This window comes from Salvelinus sp. IW2-2015, linkage group LG11 (assembly GCF_002910315.2).
Source record: "Salvelinus sp. IW2-2015 linkage group LG11, ASM291031v2, whole genome shotgun sequence".
NCBI lineage: Eukaryota > Metazoa > Chordata > Actinopteri > Salmoniformes > Salmonidae > Salvelinus > Salvelinus sp. IW2-2015.
In genome coordinates this window covers 41,178,666-41,193,022 of record NC_036851.1, presented here as the reverse complement: position 1 = coordinate 41,193,022, position 14,357 = coordinate 41,178,666, and the positions used below count along the sequence as shown (strand labels likewise).

Genomic DNA, 14,357 nt, shown 5'->3' with positions numbered 1-14,357 from the left:
CCCAAGCCATAAGACTGCTGAACAATTAATMAAATGGCCACTGGACTATTTACATTGATTCCCCCCTCCATTTGTTTTGTACACTGCTGCCAAATACATTTAAACTCAGTTTTTCACAATTCCTGACATTTAATCTTTGTAAAAATTCCCTGTCTTAGGTCAAATAGGATCACTACTTTATTTTAAGAATGAAATGTCCGAATAATAGTAGAGAGAATGATTTATTTCAGCTTTTATTTATTTCATCACATTTCCAGTGGGTCAGAAGTTTACATAAACTCAAGTAGTATTTGGTAGCATTGCCTTTAAATTGTTTAACTTGGGTCAAACGTTTTAGSTAGCCTCCCATAAGCTTCCCACAATAAGTTGGGTGAATTTTGGCCCATTCCTCCTGACAGAGCTGGAGTAACTGAGTCAGGTTTGCAGGCCTCCTTGCTCGGACCCGCTTTTTCAGTTCTGCCCACAAACTATAGGATTGAGGTCATTCCTTTTTGATGGCCACTCCAATACCTTGACTTTGTTGTCCTTAAGCCATTTTGCCACAACTTTGGGTCATTGTCCATTTGGAAGACCCATTTGCGACCAAGCTTTAACTTCCTGACTGATGTTTTGAGATGTTGCTTCAATATATCCACATCATTTTCCTGCCTCATGACGCCATCTATTTTGTGAAGTGCACCAGTCCCTCCTTCAGCAAAGCACCCCTACAACAGGATGCTGCCACCCCCGTGCTTCACGGTTGGGATGGTGTTCTTCGGCTTGCAAGCCTCCCCCTTTTTCCTCCAAACATAACGATGGTCATTATGGCCAAACAGTTCTATTTTTGTTTCATCAGACCAGAGGACATTTCTCCAAAAAGTACGATCTTTGTCTCCATGTGCAGTTGCAAACCGTAGTCTGGATTTTTTATGGCTGTTTTGGAGCATTGGCTTTTTCCTTGCTGAGCGGCATTTAATGTTATGTCGATGTAGGACACGTTTTACTGTGGATGTAGATACTTTTGTACCTGTTTCCTCCAGCATCTTCACAAGGTCCTTTGCTGTTGTTCTGGGATTGATTTGCACTTTTCGCACCAAAGTATGTTCATCTCTAGGAGACGGAACACGTCTCCTTCCTGAGCGGTATGACGGCTGCGTAGTCCCATGGTGTTTATACTTGCGTACTATTGTTTGTACAGATGAACGTGGTACCTTCAGGCGTTTGGAAATTGCTCCCAATGATGAACCAGACTTGTGGAGGTCTACAATTTTTTTCTGAGGTCTTGGCTGATTTCTTTTGATTTTCCCATGATGTCAAGCAAAGAGGCACGGAGTTTGAAGGTAGGCCTTGAAATACATCCACAGGTACACCTCCAATTGACTCAAATGATGAAAATTAGCCTATCAGAAGCTTCTAAAGCCATGACATCATTTTCTGGAATTTTCAAAGCTGTTTAAAGGGACAGTCAACTTAGTGTATGTAAACTTCTGACCCACTGGAATTGTGATACAGTGAATTAAAAGTAAAATAATCTGTCTGTAAACAATTGTTGGAAAAATGACTTGTGTCATGCACAAAGTAGATGTCCTAACCGACTTGCCAAAACTATAGTTTGTTAATTAACAAGAAATTTGGAGTGGTTGAAAAACGAGTTTTAATGACTCCAATCTAAGTGTATGTAAACTTCCGACTTCAACTGTACATTAACAAATTACCTCAACTAACCTGTACCCCCACACACTGACTCGGTCGGTACCAGTACCMCCTGTATATAGCCTTGTTATTTTGTTACTTTTAATTATTTTTTATATATTTTTTTACTTTAGTTTATTTGGTTAATATTTTCTTAACTCTTCTTGAACTGCACTGTTGGTTAAGGGCTTGTAAGTAAGCATGTCACATGTATTCGGCACGTGACAAATAGTTTGATTTGATTGACATTTTCCTATCAATCTAAAAATGTTATAAAGGTCCTGTGAATTGGCTAAGATGTTATAGGGCTTTAGTAACATGTTTGTTAATGATTGTTTACCTACCAACTACAGTAACAGCAGTCTTGCATTCAGTCTATTGATTTATGGAATTCACATCTTGGCCACACATAGCCTTTAATAGTCCAACTGTACACGCATCAATAGTATTACACGTGCCAAAAGATTTGGATGCTGTTGAATGAGTGAACAGCACTACCCTTCCTCCTGGAGGGTTGGAACTGGAAGATTGGGGGGGCTCGAAGTCTGGTTTTAGTTATAAAACAAGGCTTTCTCTGTACTCCTAGCACAATAATATTGCTTTTGGCACCATGAGATTACCCCCCTTATACATGGAAGAGATCCCCAAAAATGGAGGGGAAAAAGAGGAAAAGTGAAATGTTGGCAAGACACAGAGGTAGGTGACTCAGGACAGCAAGTTACCAAGGTGCAAAGGCCTTCACGTGAAAACCTTACCAGACACGTTGCAGCCTGCTCCCCGGGCGCCTATGAGGCGATGACGTGGACGTCGATTAAGGCAGTCCCCTGCACTTTTCTGATTGAGGGGTTGGGTGAATGCATCCAGTTGTGCAACTGATTAAGTATCGCCTTTTCCCTTATTTTTCTAATGCCATTAAATCCAACTAAATGTGTCACTGTACTGACCATGAATGGTTAAAAGATGCTTTTCCAAAATGTCAAACTGCTCACTGTGTTTGCAACACGTGGAATGTGATTGTGAACTCTGACCCACCATGATGTTAATAACGGCAGCACAACAGCTCCAAGATACAAATTCAGTGAGAGCCTTCTCATATTTCAAGTTTAATGTAATAAAAAGAAACGACTAATTACAATTACATCCAATGCACATGTAGGAGAGTAAATGAGAAGCATGTTTGGGACATAAATAAGAGCAGTGAAAACGACAGACCCTCACTGAGGCCCCTGGAGGCCCCCTGAAGAAGCCTACGAGAGGACAAAGCCATTTTCTAAGGAATTTGGTTTCAGGCAACAGAAGGCAGAATAGAGTAAAGACAAAATGAGCAAAAGTGCTTTCAGCTTTGGTTTACAATCCTCACAAAACATCAACACAGAAAATGTAGATGCACCAGAATAAGAATCATGACAATAAGGATGATGACCACAGACACGTTAGGCCAAACACACTCGTTGGACAGGCACAACGCACTGTCATCTGTGCAGATGAGTGGTGTGTTAACAAATGTCAAACAACATGTTGTGGACTACAAACATTTCTTACACATTCTTAGATTAGTCGTTTCTTGTTGATGTGACTGAGGTGCTGAAGTGTTGCAAAAGCAGTCCGCGTGTGACACAGACAGCTATGTAGATGAAATGAGTTCCTTGCCACAATGCTAAGCTTTACTGAAGGTCATGAATTTTCAAATGAAGCAGTCTTTTCCAAATATTCCAGTTATTTTCCACAGCAACATTAGAGGCATAAAAAAAATTAGACCATAGAAAAAGAGACCATTACAAAAAGGTGCTGAAAATTGCTGTTGATTTTCCTCGCCGTATCTGCAGTTGGACCAGATCAGAATTGGGTGAGGGTGTAGCCGTCTAGCCGAGAGGTAGGACTACCCAAGCACAGCACAGGTCTCTTTGGACAGAATCTTCACAGTGGCAGTCTCTTCGTAGAAAAGTAGCGTTCTTGTGTGATGCGTTAGCTCCTCTGTTGTTGAAGATTCAACTCTCTCATAAGTTTCAACATGAGTAAAAAGAGAGGCACATTCTAACAAACTACAGTCTAACTAGTAACCCCAGTACACTTCTAACTAATGACAGTTCACTTAGACACACACAAACTCAATAATACAGCTGGTTAGCATTCATACACCTTGCAGGCATCTTAGTTCTAGTTATGGCTGTTAGCTACAGATGTCTTCCAGCTCTGGTGAAGGGAGGGATAGATCACTACAGTATGGACCTTCATTTCTGCCACACCTGCAGCGCACCCACTCACTAATAACATCAAGTCAAAATAGAAGGCCTGTTGTTTTGCCCACTTGAAATGCTGTCCCTTTCGCTTGTGTGGGTAACTGGAGGGTACTGAGGGGTATCTTCAGTCCCCTCCTTCCTTCATCGTGTTGAGAAGCAGGCACTCCCATGTCCTCTCCTCCATGGATCAGTCCCACAGAGCAGCTAGTGCCCATCCCTGACCAGGAAGCCCCCTGAGCACCAGTAGAGGCCAGGACTAGAACCAGGACCAAGGTGTGGTGGTGGTGGCTTCCCCCATATTGCACGGTGTCAGCGCCTGCTCCTCCCAGCCTCAGTGGCGCACAGTGAGAAGCCCCAGAGGGAGCAGCAGAGTCAGCACAGACCAGACTTTCCAGACAGGGGCAGCACCACTCTTCCCCAGCTCTCCCTGGGCACAGCCCTCGCCCTTGTACCCACTGTAGCACTGGCACTGGAAGTGTTGACGGTACCCAGCCAGCTCCCCCTGGCTTAGTTGCCCAGTCACCTTCAGCCTCCCCCCCTGGCTGCTGATGCTGTGGGTGAGGGGGCTGAGGTGCAGGTAGGCATCAGTGTCTGAGTGTTTGCGGAGGCAGCGGCCATGGAAGCCGCACAACTTCTGACTGCACAGTTCTGCTGCTGTGGAGACATTGAATAGGTACCGGCCCAGTGGACCGCGGAGGTACTCACTCAGACTGGAGCAGCTGGCCTGGAGAGAGAGACACACAAACAGCGACACACACATATACCCACAGAGTGAGACAGAGGCACAGACTCAGAATGGAAATGAGAAACTCAGACAAAAATAAAGTTGGGAATTGGACGTCAAGTGTGATACGGGGCAAACAGAGACACCAACACATGTTAGCATTTAATGTGGATAGACAGGAAATAGTCATTACATAGTAGCTACAGAGGGGAACACCAGACTGATGACTCAAACTAGGCATAATCTATGAATGATCAAATAGGTGTGTCCCCCAAATGGCAACCTATTCTCTACAGGGCCCTGGTCAAAAGTAGTGCACTACGTAGGGAATAGGGTGCCGTTTGGGAAACACCCCAATTTGAACATTCATAGATTATGCATAGTTTGAGTCATTATGTTGGGAACAGGGAATCTTCAGGGAGAACACTCCCATTGTTGCAGCCGTAAGTATGTTACAGAGGGGAACACCAGACAGAGGACTCAAACTAGGCTATGCATAATATTGAATGATTAAACAGCTTGAGTGATGAGAACACTCACATTGCTGCTGGCGTAGGTATGGTCTCCCCAGATGATGACCCCAGATGCTCCCAGGGCTACACTCTCCCCAATAGTGGACACCAGGTCTGTCTGCACACACACAATCACACACACAAGTTCAGTATGGAAGTTGGCAGCCCATTATGAACATACTAGCCATGTTTGAGATCGACTACATTGCAGTCGGCGACGACCCGTCAAATCATAATGAGTTGTCATCATGACGTCAGGTGATTTGTAGTTCAGTCAGTCTGCAGTGGCTGACTACAGTGACATTAACTGTAATCGATCTGAAACACATGCACCACCCTCTATGAACAGGAACACACACATCATTTAATCATTTCTTTAACACTGACCAGCTGAGCTGACCCACACCCTTTACACTTCATGTAGATGACGTCACATTATATGGAAAAGATGGTGATTCAGAAAAGAATGTCAGAGGAACTGACACATATCTCTTTACTCCCTGGTTTAAACACAGATGTGTCACTCTCCCACGCACATCCTTTCACTCCGACACATCCTTATGGAGGCTTCAGACACACTCAAAGTAAGAAATGAAGCATGATACAATATATAGGCTAACCATGATCTCTCGTTCATTCAGAATAATCCTACAAACACACCTTCTGTCTCTCCCTCTCTCCTCCAGTGTGTCTGTGTGAAGAGTGGTCCAGTGGGAAAGTAAACACTGATACCCAGGCTGCCTGACAGCAATTTATTCATCCACACACACACAACAAACCTCACAGCACACACATTAGAACCAACCTCTCCAACCGCACCACTTCAGCACACACACAACCAACCTCTCATTTAAATCTATTCTGTCAGTAATCTATTTCCAATTGTCTCTTGACTCACTACTACAGTGAATTTGTCTAACTCCCCTCATCTATCCCTTGGTGAAACAGCTGCAGGAAATGTAATGAAAACTGCTGACAGAAATGGGAACCAGCGAACAAACGTCACTCTTCAGACGAGCAGTGGAGTTTTTCCACAGGGTTTTCAACAGAGTGGTTGAACAGTACATTCACACGCACGCACACRAAATTAACTTGAACTTGGGGACAGTCTGTCTTCCTGCATGCATTTGTCCTAAACAGAACAAAACTGGACAGTAAAGAGCGAAGGGAATTATTTAGACTAGGCTAATGGCTCTACTATGGCCCAATCAATTCATTCATGACTCTGGTGTGGGTAAGAATCAGTTGCTGCTTGAGATACAGTATTTTGTGCGCAATCAATGGGTGTGTGTGTGTACTCCAGATTAGTGCATGTGCGTGTTATTGGAAAGTTCGCCAAGGGTAATTATATTTGGTGTAGAAACCGCAGAGAGACATATTTAGGTTTCTGGGGAAACACAGGCAACTCTGTTGCTGGACATGCGAAGCCTGGTCATGTAGGAGTGTGTGTGGACATGTAAATGTTCTATATTTAGCCCTGACATATTAGCCTGGCTTTCTTTAACACAATACGATCCAGACAACAAAGCATTCAGATCCTCATGGGCCGGTTTCCCAGACACAAGTTAAAGGGATACTTTGGGATTTTTGTCAATGAGGCCCTTTATCTACTCCCCAGAGTCAGATGAACTTGTGGATACCATTTGTTTGTCTCTGTGTCTAGTATGAAGGAAATTAGAGGTAGTTTTGTGAGCCAATGCTAACTAGTGTTAGCACAATGACTGTAAGTCTATGAGTATCTACTAGCATGAGTAATTAACAACCTACTTCAAACTGCACGGAGAGACATAAAAATGGCATCCACGAGTTCATCAGACTCTAGGGAAGTAGATAAAGGGCTCTATTTCCAAAATCCTGAAGTATCCCTTTAAGCTTAGTCCTGAAATAAATACCATGGTCAATAGAGAATCTTCATTGAGAACGCTTTTAAGACCAGGACTAGGCTTAATCTGTGTCTGTAAAACCACCAGCCCTATATTTTTAGGCCCTGGTTAGAGTAACACTTGCCTTGTAAGACCAGAGGGGACTGACAGACTATAGTATGTCACTCAGACCGCACTCTTGGTTAACATGTTAAAACGTGATTTGTTGAACACTTTTTTGGTTACTACATGATTCCATATGTGTTATTTTTACTATTTTCTACATTGTAGAATAATAGTGAAGACATAAAAACTATGAAATAACACATATGGAATCATGTAGTAACCAAAAAATTGTTCAACAAATCAAAATATATAGCAAAGGGTTGCTATTTRAAAAATCTCAAATATAAAATATATTTTGATTTGTTTAACACTTTTTTGGTTATTCTACAATGTCGGAAATAGTAAAAATAAAGACAAACCCTTGAATGAGTAGGTATTCTAAAACTTTTGACCGGTAGTGTACATCAGGGTTAATTCAGTCTCACACACACACACTTTCGACAAAAAAATAACAGTTGTGGTAAGAGGCAGCTGAGAATTTCAAAGCTATAGTGTGTCTGATTGATTTCTTACCGGAATAACAAAATCAGAGATATCAGGTCTCTGCATAGCACAAGTTATGGTCATGATGAGTAGACTAATCATATCTACAGTATAGGGACAGAATCAGGCCTATAACATGGGCCCTCTCACCTCAGTCAGCGGAGTCAGCTCGTTGGCATAAGTAGGCCGGGTATAGACAAAAACAGGCCGTGCCAGCCCGTCACCCGCCGATGCCAGACGCATCCCCTCCTTCACCCGGTTGCGGACAAACTGCCGCCCAAACATGGTGGAGCGCAGCACTGTGCTCATGTAGACAGATGGGAATAGGGCCGTGCTCTCAGTCCATAGCCAGGTCAGCTGGTCATTGCGGGCCACCTCCACGTCAGGGCAGCGGCCAGTGTAGTTCTCCAGGCCGCTCCGGTAGTCATGGTTGTAGCAGTCTGGAAACAGGTAGAACCCCCACAGCTGGTTGGGCCGCAGGCTCTTGGCCAGCCGCAAGGTCTCCAGCATGAATTTCCGGGCAGACAGCTCAAACTCCTGCTGGGCCACTTTCCCCACGCGCTCCAGGGGCCACTCCAGGTTTTTGTTGGCCACCAGTTGCCGGGATTGGTTCCGGTATACGTCCTTGACGTCCCAGTTGCGGATCCACAGCGGACGCCACTCCTCCCAATCGATGACGGCAAGGCCTTTGGCGTTTGGTTCACTTATGTACTTGTGAACACCTTCGGGCATCTTCTCGTAGTGCTGCGTGAGGCTGGCGGCCTGTGGGAGCCCACCGTTCACTGCGGTGCCGTCCCGCTCATAATACGGATACAGCCCTAACCGGTCCTTATAGAAGATGGTGAGGTTTTGTCTGACAAAGCCCTCGTTGGGCGACGCCACAATCTGGAACTGCTCCAGTGGGAAACGCACACCGTGCCGGGGGCGGCAGTCCTCTGTCGGGGCATTCCAGGCGAGGAGCAAAGGCTTCTGGGAGAACATGGGCCATCTAGTGGGCTTCAGTTCTTCAGCTCCGAGGACATTCCAGGGAGTGAGCAGAGCCAGGAGCAGCAGCCAGGGCAGCTGGCCAGTCAGGGCCAGGAGAGAGTGAGGCGCTACCCCCATGGCCACCTTCTCTGCCCTGGAAGAGAGACACAATGTCAATGTAGCTCTTTACAATCACAGCCTAGGAAATGAGTCTCTCCAGTTACTCAGTTTCTCTGTAGACTATATAATTTGGCAGTGATACGAGCTATTTTTACTGAATGAAATGGCATGTTTACTTAATATACATTTCTCCAGGTGCCCTCACAAACCATTTCTAACTGTGGTATGTAATAATACGCCTTGAGCAAGAGTGTGTGTGTTTTCAACTTCAAATCAACATTAACTTCCTTTCACAACACTGATTGGCACACATATGGTGGGAGATTGCCAACCATTATGACAGGGCTAGCTTGTAGGATATCTCTGAAATTTAAGAGAGTATCTTGGTACTACTCTTCATACTAACATTGTTGGAAGGTCATGTAGCACTGCAGTAAAAAACACAAACAAAAGACAGACACAAAACTGTCTGACAATGCATGGAGAGATAATATATTATTTCCAGGGTTGGGTAGGTAACTTTCTAAATATAATCCGTTACAGTTACTAGTTACCTGTCCAAAATTGTAATCAGTAACGTAACTTTTGGATTACCCAAACTCAGTCATGTAATCTGATTACATTCAGTTACTTTTAGATTACTTCCCCCTTAAAACACATTAGAAGAAGACAAAAATGTATGTTACCAATTGAACGACATCTATTTCAGGATAAATCAATGTTAAAGTTAACACAGCTGGCCATATATGGATGTAAAATGTTACTTTATGGGTTGGTTATGTAGGCTTCTTCTAACCCATCGCTTTCTACTACATATAAAAATAATATGAGTCAATTATATCTTTACATTAAAAACCAAAGTCTATCAGAAWTCCAGTCATTCCAATAAATGTTATACCCCTTGATCTTCAAGAATAGGTATTGGAAATATGGAATTATAGATTAGACAAATAGTTTTACCTGAGCATAACCCCAAAACTAAGGACTTATTAGCCTGCCCTACTCTGTTGTTTATGATTTTGTTGTCATGGAGGACTGATTGGGCTCATTGATTCCAGTTCAAAAATAAATGCTGCACTCATGGAATGGCATGCTTTGAGCACTACTGAAAAGTGCTATTTACATGTGAAAAATGAATGCCATATGCTGCATTTGCTACAGGTCTATTGTTGACCTTTTTGTTGGTGACACTTTTTGATATCTTGATAATATGCAGCTGTTTAATGGGCAAATCCACAGATGAAACAATAACAAAATTGTCAGCCCGCCTCTGTTTTGGTAAAAAGCTGAGGGATGGGCCTGGAGAAATGTAACCACTCTCAGATTAATAGACAGAGCTACAGATGGAAGGACTGACCATCCACGATATCAAAAGTATTGTTTTAACCATGTTATGAGGCTATACAGTGTTTGTTCACATTTACAAACATTTGAGAAAAACAAGATTATATTTTAGGTTCTCATGGAGTGTAACAGTTGAACTAAGCTCATGAGTCATTATAAATTATATTCTTCAAGAATTAAATGGATATATATATATAATCTATAAGTCAAAAATGTATGTAGCAACTACAGATTGCCACTTTAAGTCTATCAAAAGTGTGCGAGTTTGAGCATGTGTCCATTAGGCCTATGGATTTTTATTTTATCAGCATGAATTTGATTGAGCAATAAAAGCCCCACTTTTATTCCATAGGCCGCTGTTGCAAGAGCGTATTTTTCACTGGATGTGCACCGGTTTCAAAAACAATGATTGCTAAACTTAAACTTCTTGAATTCAACCATTATTGGGTTCAAATACACATTTAGATTTGTGAACAGCCATGCACAACAACCACAATCCGTAAGGAGCAAATAACTAAATGAGAGCAGTGTGATTCACATCAATGCGCTATGTAGATATCAATAATAAATGATATCCGTATCACCGTAGACTACACCACTGCTGTCATCCTCACCTCCAAGCGTTTGTTCAAATTCGATAATCTTTGGATGCCGACAGTAGTCGCACCATTGTAAGACATAGCTTGGACTGTAGCCTTCAAAAGCCTATTCCTGCGCTTTTCCCGCGATCGATCAAACACATTTTGTGTGTCATCATAGTGGTCTCTGATTTGTGGTCAGACTCGCTCAGGTGGAACAAATTGTATTTTTTTTTCAATGCTGATTTGAATGTCATTGAGAAAACAAGTCTAAAATATGTTTTTCGCTAACATCCTTTCTGAATTTAAAAGTAACACTTGAAGTAATCATCTAGTTTTTCAAAAGTATCTGTAATCTGATCACAATATTTTTGCTGGTCATGTAACGAATTAGCTACCGTTTTTGTAATCCTTTACATGTAACGGATTACACCCCAACCCTGATTATTTCTGTAGACCAAAACATACTGATGACTGCATTTTACCCTGTTTTTCGTGTTTCTGCTGGCCTCGAAACGAATCGAACAATACACTCAAATGTATAACCAAACCAGCTCACCAGTTTCAGACAATGTGAATGATTATCATTACTCGCTAATTCGTTAATCAAATAAGTAATTATATGCATACCAAATTCCACAAACTAGTACGAATACGCGATGTAGTTGAACACGCGCACACCGTTAGCACGAGCTAGTTTCAGTCCTTGCATTTACTCATTACATTGTAGCCAAATACAATAACTGAAATTGAATGATACAGTTGCGAACTGTGCAATAATGTTACACTACTTGCTACTGTAGCAACACAAGTTTCACTAGTTGACCAAGGGAATCTGACCTGTAGCAGACGACTAGATCAGGACAGCGGTTTATTCCACTAGTGTGGTTTCAAACAAAAAACGACATAGAAGAATCTGCCGACATCTTGGTATACATATCTCCTCATGGTGGAAATGTTCCACCAGTCTTCTTGCTAATAACATATTATAATCAATACATTTTTCGTGAAAATCCCATCTTCCCAACAACGCATCGCGCCCAGTTCCAAGCAGAGAAACGATGCGCTACGAGTTTAGAACTGCTCGTTCCATTCTACGGGAAAGGGGGGATACGTTCAGAAATTGACGTCAATGTTTAGGTCACTTCGTCTTGATGAGGAGTAATACATATGTCATTGGACTAATTAATGTCAATATATATTTATGTGTATGTTAAAGCCATACTAATGTATTTGTAGCGTTTTTGGTTTGACGTTTGTTTACGATTACTCCCTTTAAATGTCAATAGTGGCTTAGTCTTCCAATTTCGCTGAGGGGTAGGATATCACGCCAGAATGTGTTCTTTAAATTAAGATAGTCACATGTAGGAACCAATCCAATTAATTATGTTTATGTAGGTTTAGATAGCAGAGATGTGGGTGACTGGCACTGCTTGAGTTGAACTACTGAAAGACTAGCTAGTCTATAAATACCACGTGTTACAGGAGTGTGGATGTCCACTTTAAAACGAGCACATCCTACTTTTAGACTATGTGTTTGTTATAATTCAGTCATCTTAATGTAGTCCTTACTGATACTTTTCAGTAATTGAAAAGCTGTGACCATACTCTTTGACATCTTTCAGGAAACTGAAATAAAGCATACAGCAAAAAAGCTTAAAGCTGTCTAACTACATCCAMGCATCTGCAGTTCACCCTCTAGAAAGCATGATGTCCGCTGACCATGTGCTGTGGACATAGCTGCTGTTCCTGTGAAAGTTGGGAGCGACCATTGACTCTCCATGCTGACTCACCTGGCAGGGTCAAACTTATGAAGGGGAAAGCGTCTCTCATGGCTGCTGACCAAGCAGGTTAAGACCTACAGCAGGAATTTCTCGCTCTCTTTCTCACTCTGTTTGCTTGTTCGCAGATGTAATTTCAGTACAGGGAACACAGAAGACCAGACCATTTTAAGTCAACTAGGATACCTTAAAGTAACGTATCATGTAAACAGGGCCTGCCTGCTTTACATCAGTGCAAGGTGTATATGCCTGTAGTCTGGTCTATCTCCATTGAATGTCCATGGTTTAAAGCCTTCCCCTCTCTCTAAGCCCTGTGGAGCTGGCAGTAATCAGGAATTGCTACTAACACACACCTGGAGGTAAACTACAGTAGTAGTGACGCCACCGTGCTTCTACCTCTTCATTGCTTAATTGCTCTTTGGGGTTTTAGGCTGGGTTTCTGTTTAACCACTTTGTGACAACTGTGGATGTAAAAGGGGCTTTATAAATACATTTGATTGTATATAGCCTCGTTATTCTTATTGTGTTACTTTTTATTATTACTTTTATTTTAGTCTACTTGGTAAATATTTTCTTAACTCCTCTTGAACTGCACTTATGGTTAAGGACTTGTAAGTACGCATTTCACGGTAAAGTCTACACTTGTTGTATTCGGCGCATGTGACAAATAAAGTTTGATTTWATTTGGTTGAATGATTGACCACAGTAGAGTGCATTTACCGCAATGCAATCAGTGCCTTAGTATGCCACCCACACACAACTAGGCAACTACAGGCACAGATGTGTGGTGCTTTGAAGTCTGGCCTAGGGTCCACTGTTGTGAAATCCAGACAGGAATCTACTTGACAGGAACAAATCATTCAGCAAACCAGAGGGGATTTTACAGAATGTTTTTTGAAAGGAGGGCAGTGCAGTGCAGAGAAGAATGACAAAGATGTTGTGGAAATGTGTTTTGTAGTTTGAAGTAGTTAACGAAGGAAGAAACTCTAGCGGGGAAGTTTAGGGGTGGATTTGTTTTATGCTACACTCCCTAATTGATAGCATGCTAACAAAACTCACAACTTTTAGACAAGAATCGCCCATGCATAGACTACACACACACGAAACAACTATGAAAAAGCTGAAAACACATGAAAATAAATGTTAGAGTAAATTGGAATATTATCAAATTAAAATGACTTAACACACTGAGGCCTGTGTGTGATATGTTTAGACATTTTACAAAAGGCATCAATGTGATGTGCCTCCTGTCATAGCAGACTATGAGAAACGGTGTCTGAAATGCAAACTGGTAATCAACCTTGGGTAATTGATTCAGGAGTAGGGCACATTACTTTTAGATGATGGATACATGCATAGTAAGAAATGGAGTAAAAAAAAAGGAATGCAGACAAATAGTGATAGTCAATTGTTGAATAAATCGGTCTCTGAAGTTTTTCCCACTTACCCAACAGAGGCTAGAGTCCTTTTCCTTGCAAATCCACTGAAGAGGACTGGATGTGTTGTACAGACCAGTTTCTTTCCTCCCTATAATGTTGGCTAAAGTGTCCTGGGTCCCCTGCATGACAATCCCTTGAGTGTGTCAGTAGTTAAATGCAGAGATCCAGCCTTACATCTTATTCAACCTCTGACAGACCCACCTCTGTCCCGCCCATGCAACCATGCCAAAATAGACATCAGGCTCATGAACTCAATAAAATATAACTCACCACTCTCACCAGGTTAGGTTAGTTAGACTTAGGGCTCAAACAAACCAGAAGGTACTTCCTTCCCTCTCATGGCTCATAAGAGTCAATTCCCCTATTCCTTAATTTAATGGTAACTGACAGGTTGTTGGATCAGGTATTATACTAGGTATCAATTCTGAGGCATAAAGATTACTTATTTTACAAGACTAATTATTAGAAGACAATCCCCAAATGCCCAACCCTACAAAAATCCTGTGTGTGT

The 14,357-nt window shown here is 42.1% G+C and overlaps 1 protein-coding gene across 3 annotated transcripts; it reads right to left on the bottom strand.

Annotated features, from left to right (window-relative positions):
• Positions 1 to 2,758: 2,758 nt before the first annotated feature.
• LOC111970414 (hyaluronidase-2) lies at positions 2,759 to 14,007 on the bottom strand. 3 transcript variants are annotated; one of them, XM_023997127.3, is made up of 4 exons: positions 13,855 to 14,007; positions 7,769 to 8,738; positions 5,176 to 5,265; positions 2,759 to 4,635 (listed from the first exon to the last, which is right to left on the bottom strand). In XM_023997127.3, exons 2-4 carry the CDS (start codon positions 8,720 to 8,722, stop codon positions 4,243 to 4,245), a joined length of 1,437 nt encoding a protein of 478 aa, XP_023852895.1. In that variant the 5' UTR covers positions 8,723 to 8,738; positions 13,855 to 14,007; the 3' UTR covers positions 2,759 to 4,242. The 3 variants fall into 3 exon arrangements, with proteins under 3 accessions (XP_023852895.1, XP_023852894.1, XP_023852896.1); XM_023997126.1 differs by lacking the exon at positions 13,855 to 14,007 and adding an exon at positions 11,467 to 11,711; XM_023997128.3 differs by lacking the exon at positions 13,855 to 14,007 and adding an exon at positions 10,663 to 10,909.
• Between the last annotated feature and the right edge of the window lie 350 nt (positions 14,008 to 14,357).